The 17,295-nt window shown below is 46.1% G+C and overlaps 3 protein-coding genes and 1 non-coding gene across 4 annotated transcripts; all 4 read right to left on the bottom strand.

The window, feature by feature from the left end:
- Positions 1–267: 267 nt before the first annotated feature.
- Positions 268–5,850, bottom strand: mthfsd (methenyltetrahydrofolate synthetase domain containing). The gene is made up of 8 exons (XM_047016934.1): positions 5,642–5,850; positions 5,331–5,434; positions 4,600–4,713; positions 3,785–3,898; positions 3,064–3,154; positions 2,688–2,800; positions 2,457–2,582; positions 268–1,555 (listed from the first exon to the last, which is right to left on the bottom strand). The coding sequence occupies exons 1-8, from the start codon at positions 5,667–5,669 to the stop codon at positions 695–697; spliced, it is 1,551 nt and encodes a 516-aa protein (XP_046872890.1). The 5' UTR covers positions 5,670–5,850; the 3' UTR covers positions 268–694.
- Positions 5,851–8,279: 2,429 nt separating this feature from the next.
- On the bottom strand, positions 8,280–14,069 carry gas8 (growth arrest-specific 8). The gene is made up of 11 exons (XM_047016931.1): positions 13,924–14,069; positions 13,676–13,768; positions 12,428–12,625; positions 12,000–12,206; positions 11,593–11,647; positions 10,889–11,094; positions 10,607–10,774; positions 9,854–9,940; positions 9,196–9,405; positions 8,805–8,870; positions 8,280–8,694 (listed from the first exon to the last, which is right to left on the bottom strand). The coding sequence occupies exons 1-11, from the start codon at positions 13,924–13,926 to the stop codon at positions 8,542–8,544; spliced, it is 1,446 nt and encodes a 481-aa protein (XP_046872887.1). The 5' UTR covers positions 13,927–14,069; the 3' UTR covers positions 8,280–8,541.
- A 369-nt stretch (positions 14,070–14,438) lies between these two features.
- trnav-cac lies at positions 14,439–14,511 on the bottom strand. The gene has a single exon. It is a non-coding gene; the product is annotated as a tRNA-Val (tRNA).
- A 175-nt stretch (positions 14,512–14,686) lies between these two features.
- Positions 14,687–16,995, bottom strand: nudt19 (nudix (nucleoside diphosphate linked moiety X)-type motif 19). Its single transcript, XM_047016937.1, has 3 exons — positions 15,827–16,995; positions 15,415–15,622; positions 14,687–15,232 (listed from the first exon to the last, which is right to left on the bottom strand). The coding sequence occupies exons 1-3, from the start codon at positions 16,820–16,822 to the stop codon at positions 15,012–15,014; spliced, it is 1,425 nt and encodes a 474-aa protein (XP_046872893.1). The 5' UTR covers positions 16,823–16,995; the 3' UTR covers positions 14,687–15,011.
- Between the last annotated feature and the right edge of the window lie 300 nt (positions 16,996–17,295).

Consider the following 17,295-nt stretch of genomic DNA (forward strand, 5'->3'; position numbering starts at 1 on the left):
AAACACCACTACACTGACGCTAGAGGGATCCAGAAAGGTGAAGAAGAAAAGAAGACCAATTAGGCTACGCAACTTATTCATCCACAGCTGTTTTTTCACAGGTCCGTCCTTGAAAAAGCACACTTGGACAAAGTCAAGAAACATAACATCTGCCGTTTAAGCATTCCGAAGCAAGCGTGTTTCCAGTAGTGAGGGAACATCATTTGTGAGAAATGTCCATGGATGTTTGTGCGTGGAAGGTTTAAAATCACCAGACTTCACAACAAATGTTCAAAACTCCTTAAATACTGTTTATTTAGTACACAAAATATTCTTAAATTGTTGAAAGCATTACAAGAACTTAAGGGGCCTTTTACATTGCCTCACTGTTAGAGAAAGATCCGATAGTGCAATTAGGTCTAAACCTTCCGCTATGACATACTAACCGTCAGGCTTGCCTCTGAGTGATATACAGTGCACTCTGCATGAGAAGTATTTCAAAAGTATAGGGGGGTTACGTATATTAACAATACAGAAACTAAAAATAATAAACCAAACTCTGCTTAAGGCATTAAAACACATTCACATTTCACACTTCACTTCTGAAAAAGCGAAGGCATTAATTTCCTTGAAAACACGCCCGTTCTCTCTCTGTCGAGGCCTGTGTTTTTAGCTTCTGTTACTAAAGTTGGAGTTGAGGTGTGCGGCCAGCAGACTAGTCCTCACTGGGTTCCTCAGTCTCTGCATGGACCCCGCTTGAGTTCTCCTGGGGGTTTCCTCTGGAGGACTTGGGCAGTGCCGGCCTGGGTCTCCTGTTGGGTGGCCCCGGTCTCCTGCCTCCTCTCTGGCTCTTGGCCAGCTCTGCCTGCAGGCTCTGCCCGTTGAGGGAGAGCCCCTGCAGGGCCTCCAGGGCCTGGTCAGCAGCCTGGGGGTCGCAGTAGTCCAGGAAGGCCCGGTGCTGAGCCCCCTGCCAGGTCAGCCTCAGCGGCGCGGCCTCCCTCTCCCGGAGGGCAGTCTTCAGCTCGCTGACTCGCAGGCCTGCAGGGATGCCTCCTAGGTAGACCGTGGTCACGCTCAGTGGGGGGCGGCGCTCGGACACCACGCCATTATCCTCCTCGCTGTTACGCTCTCTCCTCTCCCTATCTCCTCCTCTTCCTCGGCCCCTCCCACCCCCTCTGCCGCCGTCTTCCCTGCCCCCTCCCCTACCATCCTCCCTGCCTCCCCCTCTACCATCCTCCCTGCCTCCCCCTCTTCCGTTCGCCCTCCCCTCCCCCCTCCCGTCCTCTCCCCTGCTCTCTCTCCTCACTCTGGCCGGGCGACGTCTGGGCTTCTGTTCCACATCCCCTCGGGGCTCCTGTCTCTCCGGCCTGGCCTCCCCCTCCCCGTCCTGCTGGGTGTCTCTCCTGGGTCTGCGTCTGGGCTCACGCTGCCGGGGCTCCCTCCGGCCCCCATCCCGGCCCCCATCCCGGGCCCCCGCGGGGGGGTTGGCCCCCAGGGTGACGTCCTTCCCTGACTGCTCCTCTAGGGCTCGCAGCTTCTTCAGGATGGGGATCCTCTCCAAGGTGTCTGTGTTCAGCTGCAGACACAACGGGTACAGGTTCACAAGGTTAGCCCCCCCTCTCACCGGGTCAGAACTCTTTTTGGGGGCGTATGAAACTGATGGATTTATGGTGTAGACCAGCTCCAGGATACAAGTAAACTTTCAAAACGGTATCCCTGTACTATCCCGGCTCTGCGTGCATCTTGAAACATCGAACACACAAACGCTAGGGAAGTACACAGGATGAGCACGTTCCACAGAACACATCGTCAGGAACAGACCTTTGATTGCGACAACAATATCTATCCATCCTAGATCCAGAGAAAGGCCCTGGTTCAGAGCTCTGCTCACAAAGCTCACCGGCCAAATCAGCTTTAGATCGGGTGGTGGTGGTGGTGAGAACTTTCCGTTCCTCTACCCCACCCACGGCTAAATAAAGACGTCTCTTTCGATTTCCCGTGGCAGAGAGTGTCTACCATGTCTTTGATGGTGGCTGCTGCTGTACAGGATATACAGGGCTATTGTTTACACCTTGGCCTCTCCTGACCTTTCCTTCCTCTGGGCCCAGTAGACAGGGACAGGAGCCAGCCTTTGATGATCAGAAGTGCCCTTCCTGACTGGTGGGGTCACTGGGTCCCAACTGCTGGCATAGCTGTCTGAAGGAGGGAGGGGGTAGGTGGGTGCAGGGGTGAAGCGTGAACTCTAGATTGTTACAGGGTGGGGCCTTGACCTTAGACTGACCCTACCAGGGAAACCAGGGTCAGAGTACTTTGTATTTTTTTTATTTGTATTGTTCCATCTTGTGTTGTACCACACTGCTGAGGAGAACCCTTTGATAACGGTTGGTGGCTAGGAGTGGTTAGCTAACTGGAGGTGGGGCCATGCTATCAGACTGACCCGCCGCATAGACACAACAGGCCACGTTGAGGCCTCTTACCTTAGACCAGATGATGCCGGAGGGTTTGGGGCGCTGGCAGTCTGTCTTGATGACTCTGGTGGGAGTAAGGATGTAGTCCACAGTGAGATCGTGACTCTCCATCAGCTCCTCTGGGAAGTCCACCACCTCAAAACAAACACACCCTCTTAGACCACTTGCTCTTATGAGAGACACTTGATTCGATTGTCGTTTTTGGACGGGTGGTGCCTAGAGCAGGTCTTTGGGACATACCTGGCAGTCATGGACCACAGTCACCACCACAGTGGACTCGCTCACTGCCCCCATCGCCACCATCATACCATACTCCAAGTCAGCAAATCCTTCTCCTTTCCCTATCCGGTAACCTGGGGGACAAGTCACACAAGATACTGAGGCTTGACCTCAAACTGGGGCACGGCAACAGAACGCTGCAGTAAACACAAACCTTATGTCAGCCATATTCCAAATTCTCACCAGGACAATTAAATGTGTCTTTGTGGTTAGGAGCAGAATAATCATATCTAAATCGGTCTGTTTTGAGGAGTGCAGAACGACAGGCTCTCTCTACGTATCCAGTGTGGAAACCATCGCTCAGCAGTGACTGGTTCTGAAGGACAGAGCTTCTCACCTTTCTCAGACACGGCCACTGAGCCCACCACCACCAGGTCCACGTGCACCTTCGTCTCCAGACCCACAGGCACGCTGAACTCCTTTACACCCTGGAAGAGGACGGGGAGAAGGGTTGTTGATTAAAACATTTAAAAAGAAAAAGGGGAAAACTGGGAGTGGGGGCATGCTGGAAATACTCTCAGTTGGGACTCAAACCCAGACCCCTGTGTTAGGCATGCGCTTTCATGGTATGCACTCTACCCAGTGGGTACACTATACTGTGTAATATTGCAATTGCAGATGTTGTTGGACTGTGGTTGAGATATTAGTACTGCTGCACTGTGCCTGGTAACTGAGATGAGGTTATTTTTGCACTGTGCGTAGTAAACACAAACCGTACCTCGACTCTGACCACAGAAATACTGTGGGTGCTTTATTAACTCACTTCCGCGATCCTTGATCTTCTGCTGTACTGACTACACTTTTTTATATGACGCCTTGAATAAAAACATTTAGCAAAACAAATAAAAGATTAATAAAATGTAAAGGTCATGGAGTGTGATAAGGGCTAGAGACAGTGCACATATGACCACTGAGTCTAGAACAGATGTACGACACATTGGGAATCAGACGAGTGTGGAGGGCTAGGGTGCGAGGTGAGCGGAGGAGGAGGGGGTGTAAGCAGGTGCGTAGAGGGAGATGAGGGCAGAGTTCAGGGATGAGAGGGCCTCTGGGCTCACCTGGGAGGTGGAGCACACACGCAGTTCCTCTTTGCTGGCTCCTTCTGGGGGGACGATCTTGTTGAAGAGTCCAGTACGGAGACGAGGGGTGGGGACCAGCAAGGTCTTCCTCGTCTGGGGGGGGAGGGGGCGCAAACAAGACCAAACGCATTCATCATCTGGCTCGTTCAGTTTATCTGGACTGTCATATTAGCAATCGGCTACAATGATGAGAAAAAGGGGGAGTGTTCCAGATGTCATTATGTCACTCGCCAGTTTGATCCATCTGCACTGTAACTCTGCTTGATCTCAAGTCCCCGTGGATTCAGGGCACACAAGACCACTTCCTGGTAGTAACACCCAGCCGATTCAGCATCAAGTCAGTATTTGAAACCGGGGAGAGAGTTTAACCTGACCTTACGAGACGGCTGGATTTGCAAGATCACGACCACACGAGAATCCATTTTGCAGAGCGCCAAGTTATTAGTTTGTGCCTGAACCACAGCACGATAGACAGGTGGTTCATCCAATCACCTCCTAAATATTTACAGCCGTTTTTCAAACTGGACCACTTCCCAGATGCTTTATGTAACAAACCATCCGGCGAGTCATGTTAAGGTTAACTCTGTGCCAGTGGAAAGGAAACACCCTTTTCCTTGTCTTCCTTGAGGGGTTTAGGTTGGTTTAGATGCAGTTCTCTGGGCCTATGTGAAGCAAATATGTGATTCAAATACATCTGATTTGACGGAACAATGGCATGGCTTTAAAGCACTGAAATCACCCCTGCTGGAGCGACAGGATGGCCTGCTCTGGCAGACTGAGGCCTGTAAGGCTACCTGCAGCACAGCCAGGCGTGCCCCCTCCAGTGGCTTATCTGGATCCACCTTCACCCCATCTGTCTTGGAGAAGACCTGGAGCTCAGAGACCTTGGCACAGGCTGTGTGGGCACCCTGGGAGGAATGGAGAGGACAGGAGTGAGGCGCTCAGAGGACACTTACATCCAGAGTGATATAGCGAGCCTGCTGCTGGGGTCTGTCCGGGTTCACTTTCACCATCTGGCTGGACTTGAACTCCTGCAGGGCTGAGAGCCGGTCGCATGCAGGGATCGCATCCTGACCACGCCCAAAACCACACGTTTACACGCACAAGGAGGAAGAGGAATAGAGAGAAAGAGAAAGCCAATACAACAAATAGGGGTTACGGAGAGTGTGTGTGTGCGTGCTGACAATGTGTGTGTGTGCGTGCTGACAATGTGGCAAGGTCAAGAATAGTTTTTCCTAAAATAGAGACTTCGTCGTCGTTGAGAACTTGACACCTCAAAAACTAAGAGGATAAATATTAACAATCATGCGATTATGTTTTAAAGGCAATAGTACTGTTGGAGGACACAGCGGTGTCTGTAACGGATGACAAAAAAAAAAAAAAAAAAAAAAACGTCGTAGACTAAAATGGAACAATTCTCTGTCGAGTGATATGTGTTGTAGATTGCATGTATTGTACGATAATTGCAAGACTCCTGAAGAGAAGACGGCAGAATAGGCCTAGCTAGCTAGCTTAAATAGCCTACCTTGAAATTTGGAATTCTGTTGTGAACGGGCCTAGGAAAGTTTGCCAAGTTCTTGGATTCAATGTAGTCCCAAACTTTCTCTCGAATGTCCCATTTCGTCGCTCCTGCAGTAGAAGAATACAATGTGGTTTGTTAACAAGAAAGATTTAAGAAACAGTTACGTTGTCTGACAAGATGCTAGCTAGCTAAATCCCAATTCATTAGCAAGGATAAAAACAGATAGCTAGCTAGCCATTTGGTAGCAATAGCTTAGCAACATTGGCATGCAATAGCATTTAGAGCTAGCGTCGTTGAATGTCGTAACCATTTACCAGGATTAATCTTTATAACGGACTCCATCTTCCTCTTTGACAGCACGAACAATGTATTCGTCTAACTCTCTGACACGCAACCACCGTATAACGAAGTATTCAAATAGTGAGAGACTGTTTTTTGCACGTGGGGGTTCTGTAACATTGTAGCAACAGCTGCTTGTCAGTGTCGTCTTCACATCGTTGTACGGTGGCTTAAGACAACCATTTTCTTTTTTCTTTTTTTACAAAACGCAATTGGAAATGAAATAATGAAATGTTACTACGAAGAACTGTAGCTGCATGTTATCGATATGGAATAGTTAAGATGTATGTTTACGTTTACATTTATCGGTTTAATAATATTATCATCGTCCATTTTCATGTAAGTCAACAGTTCATGCTGTCAATAACATTCGTTCAAAAAAAGAAAGAAAAAAGACAGAAAAATCTTGTAACCTCCCCTAAACCTTCCTGTGTAAACACTTCTGTACGGTAAGGACATATTTCTTGTCAGATGAACATCATAGTCAATATGAACATTGAATCTGTCCACAAGGAGGCACTATCTGCTAAGTTGCATCAATGTAATGTTACAATATGGTTACAATATTGTGTTGTTTATCTCAAGGTTAAGTATCATGGCGCACACCCGTGTTGTGAAAAACTCCCACAAAACAGTCTCAGTTAAGCATCTATGTATGGCTGTTCTGCCTTGACCCATCATCATTGTTCCAGAGATTTGCAAAGCACATCTGTAAAATATTAAATCACATGAAATACAATTTCAGCATCCAACAATCTGCATAAGTCTCCATACATCATGAAAAGTGCATCCATATGTTCTTGGTAACCAAACATCAATAAATCCTCAGGAAAAAATATGCCTTCCAGCCAGAGAATATCGTATGGAGCCTTTCCAGTTATGCATTTATGAGGTCTGTGTGGGACTGGGGCCCAAGTAGCTATTACCGTTGCTGACTGGCAAAAGAAGAACTTCTGAACTAAACTTCAACCTGTTGTAGATTTCCTAAAAAGCTCATGGAATTGAATCAGTTTTGTTCAAGCACAACAAATACTAGGCTAAAAGGAGATTCTGTGAGAAAATCCAGATTCAAAAGACAACTAAAAAATCATTTCTTATTAACCTATACCTAATATAAATTTACATTTACATTACATTACATTTATTCATTTAGCAGACGCTTTTATCCAAAGCGACTTCCAAGAGAGCTTTACAAAGTGCATAGGTCACTGATAATAACAACAAGATAGCCCCACAGCATTGCGGGTAGTCAAAAACAAGAAGTACATATTGTGAACAACCAAAAAATAGTGCTAAAGGGAAGAAACCATAAGAGCATGTAGTTAAACAAGTTAAATTACACAACATTAATCTCTAAGTGCAGGTGTACCTGTAGGAAAGCAATAAAAATAGGATTAACTAAAATAGAATACAACAGTTTAAACCAGCTACCACTAACCAACAAGAGCAACAGTCTAAGCAAGAGTCATTGTGATCCTTGAGGAAACTAGCGTTGGGTTCAGCAAACCATTCCTAAGTACCATTGTACTCCCGGAACAAGTGCGTCTTGAGCCTTCTCTTGAAGGTGGAGAGAGAGTCCGTGTCTCTGATGGAGGTGGGGAGTTGATTCCACCACTGGGGTGCCAGGCAGGAGAAGAGCTTGTGCTGGGACCGGGCGGTCTTGAGAGGTGGGACCACCAGGCGGTTGTCTGAAGAAGACCGTAGGTGGCGGGTGGGTGTGTAAGGCTGCAGGAGAGACTTGATGTAGTCGGGCGCAGTCCCGTTCACTGCTCGGAAGGTCAGTACCAGGGTCTTGAATCTGATGCGGGCCGTTATGGGTAGCCAGTGGAGGGAGATGAGGAGCGGGGTAACGTGGGAGCGTCTGGGTAGATTGTAGACCAGGCGGGCCGCTGCGTTCTGAATCCTCTGAAGAGGGCGGGTTGCGCATGATGGGAGACCGGCGAGCAGCGAGTTGCAGTAGTCTAACTTGGAGAGGACAAGTGCTTGGACAAGCAGCAAATTTTAAAAAAATCATGGACTACTGGGGTGTATGTGTATGACTGAATGTATGTAATGTTATGTATGAACTTGTGTGCCTTTTGCATGCATCTACTTATCTTCATATGTGGTAATTGTATATCCTATAGTCCAGGGAGTCAGGTGGCTGAGCGGGTAGAGCATCGGGCTAGTAATCTGAAAGTTGCCAGTTCGATTCCCGGCCGGTGCACATGACGCTGTGTCCTTGGGCAAGGCACTTCACCCTTCTTGCCTCGGGGAGAATGTCCCTGTACTTACTGTAAGTTGCTCTGGATAAGAGTGTCTGCTAAATGACAAAATGTAAATGTAATAGTTGCTCTGGATAAGTGTGTCTGCTAAATGACAAAATGTAAATGTAATAGTCTGGACCACTACCCTTTCATCAGCCCCCACCTATAAGCTTTCCTAGCTTCTTTGGGGGACCCATTCACTCTACCCAATTGGTCTTGTACCCCAACTGTGTTATGGTAATATTAGGAAGTGGTATCGTGAATAAATAAATACAATTCATAAACTCCCTTTTTAGTCTATTAACTCACCGCCAAACAGCTACTCACTGATTTAAGTCACGTGTCCCAAAATAACAAATTGTAAGCGTGGATTTCAACTTGACTTTTATTTGACATTTACAGTAGAGGAAACAAAAAGACAATTTCATCTGATTTCCATTGAATCCTGGGATCTTTCAAATCCTTGGAGGTTTTTCAACGTTTGAAACAAGTGAAAGGTCAGACACATTCACAGTCACCTAAGCTATGCAGTGATAAACAAATTCTATAGGTCACGAGTCTGGGTTGGGCAAGCCAAGGGAGGACCAGGGGAAGTCTTGCGTCTGGGAGTCCAGGGCTGGTGCCACATCTCATGTGGATGCAGACACCAGGCCAGCAGGGCCCTGTCCCAGGTGCTGTCCAGCCAAGAAGCCGCTCTCCAGCGGCTTGAAGCCCAGTTCCTCTACAGGGATCCCAAAGGCTCTCAGCTTGGCCTCGTATGTGCGCAGCAGGTCGTTATGGGACTAGGACACACGCGAGCATGTTAACACACAGTTCACACACAATTACATCAAATCGTACCGTACAATGCGTGTTTACGACACGCTTCTCTGTATGACGCCGTCATCCTCACCTTGCAGACCCGAGCCAGCTCATACTGCAGGTCTTTGATCGCTGTGTTCTTGGAGTCGAGCACGTCCTGTTGGGAAACAAGTGACAAGGTGTTTATCAGCATTGTGGGGGATGAGACACCTGCCAAGAACAGAGCATTGGTGAACCCAACACCAGACTGCTCAGAACGTGTGTGTGTGTTTCTGTGTGTGAGAGAGAGAGAGAGAGAGAGAGAGAGAGAGAGAGAGAGAGAGAGAGAGAGAGAGAGAGAGAGAGAGAGAGAGAGAAAAAAAAAGAGAAAGAGAAAGAAAGAGAGAGAAAATGGGAAAATGAGTAAGTGAACAAGCAAGCCAATGAGTGAGTGAGTGAGTGAGCAGGTGAGGACTGTGTGTGTGTGTATGCGGGCACAGTACCTCCAGTTTGCGTGTGACCACGCTGAGGGCAGAGTGGTCCAGGTTGGAGGCGGCCAGGACCTCGTTGAGCTGGGCCTCCTTCTTCTCCAGGCTGAGGGCCAGCGCTCCCAGCTTCCTCTCCAGGAGCAGGTTCTTGAAGCCGCTCTTCTGCTGCACCTCCAGGATGGCCTGGGTGAACTTCTTGTACAGATCGTCCCTCTCCACCTGAACCTGGGAGTCAGATGGCTGAGCGGTGAGGGAGTCGGGCTAGTAATCAGAAGGTTGCCGGATCGATTCCCGGCAGTGCCAAATGACGTTGTGTCCTTGGGCAAGGCACTTCACCCTACTTGCCTCGGGGGGAATGTCCCTGTACTTACTGTAAGTCGCTCTGGATAAGAGCGTCTGCTAAATGACTAAATGTAAAAATGACATTGTGTCCTTGGGCAAGGCTTCCCTCAGAAATTCAAGTATGTCTGATTGTCTTAAACGAACAGCAGACAATCAAGAAGTGCATTGTTCTAACAATATTTTGTGGGATCTCTGGATCTACAAACTCTGTCTACCACTGAGAGACACCCATATGGTTGCCATGGATCCTACAAAGAATTTGAGGTAAACAGCTTGTGTTACATAAAGGGAAAATGATTAACGCACTCTAATAGTTTTACAAGCTACTCACCGAACTAAACCTCTGCTCCAGTACCTCATGCTCCCATCTCAGTGCCTTCATCTCTTTGTCGGCCACCTTCAGACGTGCTTTGGCCCCCTGTCAGAGGAGGCAGAAAGCTTTTATATCACTCCTGTCGTCATCAACAACAACAAGTCTTACACTGCCAAAACTAGACATCTTGCTGAGTGAAATAATCTTGTTTTTAAGATTTCAAATATTTTTGGTCTAGTTTCTAGTATGAAGGGCTTATGTAGTGACTTAAGTTAAGTAAACAACACACTATTTGAAGAAATCAAGTTTCCTACTGCACTGGCAGCCACATTTATATGTTTTTTACGCACCAGCAAGCTCAACTGATATTTTGACACTTAAATCTGACTTTTTTTACTGTGTGCGGTTCTCAAGAGCAGCTTTGTGTCCTTTACGATGCAAAACAGCACGGCTCAGATTGACGAGTCAGCTCCGCGTACTCTGGTGTGGTTTAGGCTATTACACTGTATGTGACCTCCATTTTGGAAAAGAAAAGATGGAAACGCAAAAGGGAGTCAGGTGGCTGAGCGATTAGGGAATTGGGTTAGTAATCCGAAGGTTGCTGGTTCGATTCCCGGCCGTGCTAAACAACGTTGTGTCCTTGGGCAAGGCACTTCACCCTACTTGCCTCGGGGGAATGTCCCTGTACTTAAAGTCGCTCTGGATAAGAGCATCTGCTAAATGTAAATGTAAACGCGATCCCAGACATCCTGTGTTGGAGCTGTTACCCACCGCCAGGGTGGCCTTGTCTTTCTCGTAGTTGGCCAACTGTTTCTGGAGATCAGCCACCTCCTCCTTGGCTCTCTGCAGCGGCTCCGTCAGACGCCTGTTCTGGAGTAGTACCTCCGCCATCTCCTTCTCCAACCTCTCCTCTTTCCTCTTCATCTCCTCCACTTGTTCCTGAGAGACATACACACACATTTGAACCCACAATGATAAAACTGTGAAGTAACCCTACTGGGCTGTGGGAGGTTTCGTTTCTCAGCTGGGGTCGTTGTTGTGGAAGCTACCAACCTTGAGCGAGTTGATCAGGGCCAGGTTGTTGAGTGTGATGTCATTGTAGTAGTTCTTGATGTCGCTGAAGGCTTTCTCGTGGTTCTTCATCAGAGTGTTGATCTGGTTGTCCTTCCTCTGGATGATTTCATTGGTCTCAGTCTTCCTCCTCAGGTCCAGTTCCTGGCGCAGAACCTGCATCTTCTTCTCATACTTGGCCTCGATTTCTACTCAGGCAGCAGAAGACAGACGCAGACTCTTATTTGGTTTATTTATTTTTAAATATATATTCTTGAAGGCGTTCTGCTTTTATTATTTATTTTCTGACAGAGATCGTGTGTCTGAGAGGACAGAGAGAGACAGAGAGAGACAGAGAGCGAGAGAGGGGATGACATGCGGTAAAGGGCCTGGGCAGAAATCGAACCCGGGCCTCCCCAGTCAGAAGTCAGACTACATGGTGTTGCGTGCTCGTCTGCTGCGCCAGTTTTTCAGTTGATATAACCACATCATCTCACCTCTTACTTGATATAACCACATCATCTCACCTCTTACTTGATATAACCACATCACCTCACCTCTTACTTGATATAACCACATCATCTCACCTCTTACTTGATATAACCACATCATCTCACCTCTTACTTGATATAACAACATCATCTCACCTCTTACTTGATATAAACACACCATCTCACCTCTTACTTGATATAAACACATCATCTCACCTCTTACTTGTCTCTCAAAGTTGTTTCTGGTTTTAGTTACTTCTTCTGCGTGTTTCTGATTGACACAAAATAACAGGAATCAAAGACACATTCAGACAGGAATTAAATAACAAGGCACTGTACAAACTGCAAACTAAGTGTGATCAACTTGTTTTTTGATTTTAAATCCAGTTGGACTTGTTTCTAGTATAAATGGCTAATGTAGTGACTTAATTTGAACACATTATTTTAAGAAATATTTTCAAAGTAATTTTGCTTACTGCACTAGCGGACAAATGTTTTAAGCATAGGCAAGTTCAATATTGATATTTCTGCACTTAAATTCAAGGCCGTTCTTGCAGTGTGCTTCCAATTCCGACTCGACAGGCGTGACAGTGGAGAAACAAGTGATTGTGGGGACCACTAACCAGTTTAAGGCCTTTGACGAGGTTCTCATTGGAGAGCTCCTGTTCCTTACAGTCCACCTTCAGGTTGCGCGTGCCCTTGCGAAGCTCGTTCTCCAGCTCGGACTGCTCTTTCTGCATGAGCTTGGTGGAGACCACGCCCTCTGCCTTCAGCTCAGATATGCTGTTCTGGTGCTCGTAAAGAAGGTGCTTCACCTTCTGCTTGTAGACCTGGGAAAGCAAAATGAATAATCAGGTTTAAATGTGATTTCAGAAATATTCCAAAAGGGAGGAATACTGCATTTTCTACGGCTTTTGGGCATTTATTTCTGAGTCTGTGGGTGTGTGTGTGTGTACGTGTGTGTGTGTGTGTGTGTGTCTGTGTGTGTGCGTGTGTGTCTGTGTGTGTGTGTGTGTGTGTGGGTGTGTGTGTGTATGTGTGTGTGTGTTACCTTGATCTCTACTTGGTGGCGCTCCTCTGCCTCCTCCATTTCCCTGTCCCTGTTCCTGAGGTCGGCCTTCCTCTCATCCAGGTGCCTCTTGGTGATCTCCCAGAAGGTGTGGATCTTGTCCCTCTCCAGCTGGAAGTAGTTCCGCTCCTCTCTCTCCCTGTCCAGCTCTTCGCGGAGTCGCACAATGTGCTCCTCGAGCTGCAACGGCAAAGAACAACCGTCTCAATGTTATGTTGTCCTTGGTTTGTCGGACGATGTCAGTGCATTGTGACATTGATCCACCTAGATTATGCACTAAATTGCACACAAGGACCAATTCAAATAGGTCAGGTGGGGATGTTAATAATTTGATAATAATAATAATTCTGTGTTTTTTTATTTAATTACAGATGCATAGCTAAAGTGAATTTTTGGTGTAGAAACACTTTGTCATTTCTATATTGTACATACACGTGCTTGTCAAAGATTTGTATATTTTGGTTTGACCCATCGCTGGTTATGTGTTTTTTCACACCTCCTTATTGTTTTCTTTGGCCTGACCTTCGGCTAGCAAGGTATGCTGTCCTTGGCTCCGAAAATTGTTCAATATAAAACAGTGAATGTTACACAATGTGTTGTTATGCAAACATACGTTTTGTGGACAATATAAAGATTTATATTTACAAGTTTCACCGAGCTCGCATACTAGGGTACCTATTGTAATATGATGGTACTTGGATACAGTGTTTTAGTGAGTTTCCATGTGCTCACGCAGGTGCCCGAGAGCTGTGATTTGCACCAATGGCAAACATATTGTGTGTCGTCTGTCTCTTCGTGTTCAGCCTGGTATGTCTTTTCTTTGTCCGAATTATGTTGTGTATCATTTTACTTTCATTGTGTGGTGTGCTGTTGTTTACTGAATTTGCACGCAGCACCTGTTGTTTCGTTTAGGTTCGCTTGGTCTCTTCGGCCTGACCTTCGGCTAGAACGGTGCCAAAGAGCTGTGATTTGCACTAACATTGTGTGTTGTCTCCGTGTGCAGGCAAATAAAAATAATTCAACCAGCAACAGTTGCGGCAGTTTCCAACCACGCTACATCAGCATGAAAGTCTAGAAATGCTGTTTTCTTCCTTATGATCATTCGAGCTAAAATGACTTCTGTGGCACGTTAGAAAACTGGTTTAAGATACATTACAGTCAACTTTAGCAAACGCTACTGTAGCTAGCATAAGCTACCTAGCTATCCGCCTATATGTCGTATAACGTTACCTGCTCCTTCGACATCTCTTCTGTGGAAAGGCCATCGACTACCGTTGGCGTCTTGCCCTTGGCAGGTTTGCTTGCACCCTTCTTTTTAGGTGGCTGAAAAAGATTTACAGTTCACGTCAGATACAGTAGTGATCTAGTAGGAGGCTAGCACAGGCATAGCACAGGATACTGGAGCTAACAGATAGCAATAGCTTGGGTATGTATGGGCAAACAGACCGCACAGTTCATGAAGACTACCATATACTTACCATTGCTATTTTTTGCGACCAGACTCACATATATATATACAATATAGTCTACACTCGCAAGAGTGGGCTAGCACATTAGTTAGCATGCATCCATTTGTTTGAATCCCAAACGTCAACAAAGTATTGTCATGGCAACTTGGCTTGCCACGTTTTGTACGTTGTCTGTGTAGCATAGTGGCGGGGTGGAGAAGTACACCACCACTTGAAAGGTAGAGAGACGGAACCATGATCATTGTGTGAATTACCCTATTTTAATTCCACCGAATTTGTAGGCAGGGGAAAAGTCGAGCAGATAGCTATAACACCCCACAGTCAAATAGTGTTATTAAGGTAATACTAAATGTACTATTTTACTACTAGATGTACTACTAGTAGGCCTACAGGGAAAATGTTTGTTTCTCCTAAATTTGGTATATCTGGAATTCCTTGTCTTTTCACTGACCCAGAAAAATGAAAACGTGGGAAGTCACTCGGAATACGTTTTTACCTGGTTTCAAAGCGGGGAAAAATAAAGTTGTTTCCGCCCGGTTTCGAACCGGGGACCTTTCGCGTGTGAGGCGAACGTGATAACCACTACACTACGGAAACAGATGCCGTAGCCTTGCGAAATCAGTTATCTTCATTATCTATGGTAGGCCACAATATGGCCTCTTGTAGTTTTTTGGGGCGCTGTTGTGAAAGAAAAAGAAAGGTGACTTTCTCAGTCTACCTCCCTTTATTGAGCGAATGTAGCCTACCCGAAAACAACGACGGAAATCGTGTATAGAAGTATATATTTTTTATTTCCAAAATTATAAATATAACTTTAGGCAGCAGTATAGCCTACACAAGGAGTCAACAAATCAGCGAAAATAACAGGAAGATTAGTTCATGACAATTTTGCCTGGATTTGATGTTGCGGAATGGTCTTCACCTCTGGGATAGCCTACTACTCTCCAGACCCTTTATTTCGTAGTTTTATTACATTATATTAATATAATTTACTAATAATATTCATAAATCTTAGTTTTGCTGTAGGCTAATGTACAACAATGAAGAGTTTGGCGAGAGTGCTGAGCCCAGTTATAAAGGACAGGAAGACTGCTTGGTCAAAGCTGACTGTTGGTGTCTCTTCGCAGGAAACTGTTTCCGAAGGGCAGCAGGTGGTTGTACTTGGGCGTGATGGAGATGTGGACGGCAGCGGTGTGCAGGTCGTGGCACACTATGCGGTGAAGCGCTGAGCTCCCCTGTTCCGTTTCCTGGAGGCTTGCATCTGTGGTCTTGTTTACGTCGATCTGACCGGAGCCATCTTCTGGGTACAAGGAGTCACCTTTGAGAGAAATTAAGATAAGCGAGAGTCAGTATGTGTGTGTGTGTCTGTAGCTCGTTTATCTCGAGAACCCGGGCACCATGAATTAGGTTTCCCACTTTACCAATTCTTCACCCAAGCAATTGAGCAGAGTGACAGATGACGTTTTATATCAAGGTGTGTAGAGGGGAGCATATGGGCACCTGGGAGGAGTGATATGTAGACGTTGTCGGTCACAAGGCGGACAGGTAACCACTGCTCACAGCCCTCGCTGCCTCTCCGGCTGGCAAAGTTGTGCAGATGAGCCAAGGAGGGGAAACGACACATTCGGCTGAGGTCGTAGAACTGAGGTGGGGCGATCCACAGCTGGCGGCCCAGAAAACTATGGAGTATCTCTGAAGGTGGCGACCACTGAACCATACAGACAAAGAGCCGTTAGCTAATTTTTGTTATCTCCCCATTTTCAACGTCTGACTGACTGGCTGAATACTTTACGGGTAGCCTATAGTTTTCATGTGGGCCTATCTAATATCAGGTTGTCTTAGATTAAAGCGTATATTAAGCAAAAGGTAACTCAAGTCAGGGAATCCACATTTGAGGAAACTACGGAATTACCTTAAAATGTACAATCTCCTTCTCGTCTTGGAGGGTGTCCGGAGTCTCTTGCAAGCAGCACATGAAGAAGGCAGTATCGTATCTCCTTTGCTTCTCATAGACGCCAGAAGGGGTCAGCCAATTACCCCATTCGTGCAATGCCCAAATGTTAGGCAAACATTCCAGCTCTCTGCACATTCTGATAAAGTTATATGGATTCTTATTTACCAACACTCTCCACTTAGCGAGCTCACTCTTGTCACACATCTGGTATACTCTGGTCAATTCGGTCTGGTTTTGACTACTCGTATTCTCATTTTTTTTGAGTAAACTATTTTCCTCCTCTTTAGGCACCGCCAGGAGCACGCCAGATTCCTCGAATGTCTCACGAACGGCGCATATTCGAAACGCCACATCTCCTGGGATGGGAGAACCGAGTTTCGTCCTATCCGTAGCGAAAATGGGAGGTCTCGTTGCCGGTTGCTGTTTGACAATTCCTAAACCAAAATTTGGCGAGCGCCGAAAAGCCTTGAATATGTCCAGCCATTCGCTAGAGAAATCAGAAGGTTCTATCAACCCTCCCGGGAAGACATAAGCATTTGGCATAAACCCACTTTTACCGCTTCGTTTCAACAAAAGTACATCATAATCGAAGGTGGATTCGTGTGGAAAGTTTGACAGTCCTTCAGTTCCTGTTGTAGGTGTAGAGGTGCCTTTATCGAGGCACCTTGAAAAACCATCTGAAAGTTTGTGCCTCGTACCCGCAGATATAATGACAGTCGCTGCCTCTTTCCAGTGTTTCAGAGCTGTATTCATCCTCGGCAACGAATGTACTAATTTTCCATTTCCAAAATGCTTTAAGAACTGTGTTTTGCAGGAAATTCCATAACAGGAAATCAGGGAAGGGGGAAGAAAAGGATGACAGCTCATGAAGAAGTTAGGGGCGCCACCTACCGACCTGGCTGACTGTGAGAAAGCAAAAACGCCAAGCTTCTCTGCCAATTGCAAGAACAGCATACACCTGCTCAAACAACTAGTGATTACCGTTTGTTTTCTGAAAGAACATGACTAATTGGATTCATTGTAAAATGTACAGTTTGAACTGGTCTGTAATCCATTTTTCTTTCATTCACGTACAATCAAAAATACAGAAGATTTACACTGCAATAGTAGCACAACATTAAAAACCGAGAGAACAAGGAGGTCTGTATTCTTTGAAACTTACAATATTTGCAGTAAAACGTTAGTTTACACAGTGCTTGAATGTGGTATCAATCATTTCATTAAACCAAAAGCATGAGGGGAAAAAAAAACTAAACTAACAAAAAAGTAATGAGCATTTTGAAAGCTTTATAGGTTTTTAGTATCTTCCTATGGTGTAAACAAAAGACTGCTGGCAGTTCATACATGGACAGACAATGAAGAGGACCAGACCAGAGGGGAAGGAATTGCAGTTCAAGTCAGATTAAATTGCCCCAGAATTAAATGTA

The sequence above is a fragment of the Hypomesus transpacificus genome, unplaced genomic scaffold, assembly GCF_021917145.1.
Source record: "Hypomesus transpacificus isolate Combined female unplaced genomic scaffold, fHypTra1 scaffold_435, whole genome shotgun sequence".
Lineage (NCBI taxonomy): Eukaryota > Metazoa > Chordata > Actinopteri > Osmeriformes > Osmeridae > Hypomesus > Hypomesus transpacificus.

Bases quoted from the DNA above. Each gene is read 5' to 3' on its own strand.
- gas8 (XM_047016931.1), bottom strand. The intron at 12,626-13,675 runs GTAACGTTATAC...TTGCCGTTGCAG, and splicing joins AAGAGATGTCGAAGGAGCAG to CTCGAGGAGCACATTGTGCG. The intron at 9,406-9,853 runs GTGAGTAGCTTG...TCTGACTCCCAG, and splicing joins TGGAGCAGAGGTTTAGTTCG to GTTCAGGTGGAGAGGGACGA.
- nudt19 (XM_047016937.1), bottom strand. From the start codon at position 16,822: ATGCTGTTCTTGCAATTGGCAGAGAAGCTTGGCGTTTTTGCTTTCTCA. The intron at 15,623-15,826 runs GTAATTCCGTAG...TGTATGGTTCAG, and splicing joins AGGAGATTGTACATTTTAAG to TGGTCGCCACCTTCAGAGAT. The intron at 15,233-15,414 runs GTGCCCATATGC...TTTCTCTCAAAG, and splicing joins CTACATATCACTCCTCCCAG to GTGACTCCTTGTACCCAGAA.
- mthfsd (XM_047016934.1), bottom strand. From the start codon at position 5,669: ATGGAGTCCGTTATAAAGATTAATCCTG. The intron at 4,714-5,330 runs GTAGGCTATTTA...CATTCCTCCCAG, and splicing joins ACAGAATTCCAAATTTCAAG to GGTGCCCACACAGCCTGTGC. The intron at 1,556-2,456 runs GTAAGAGGCCTC...TTGTGTCTGCAG, and splicing joins CCGGCATCATCTGGTCTAAG to CTGAACACAGACACCTTGGA.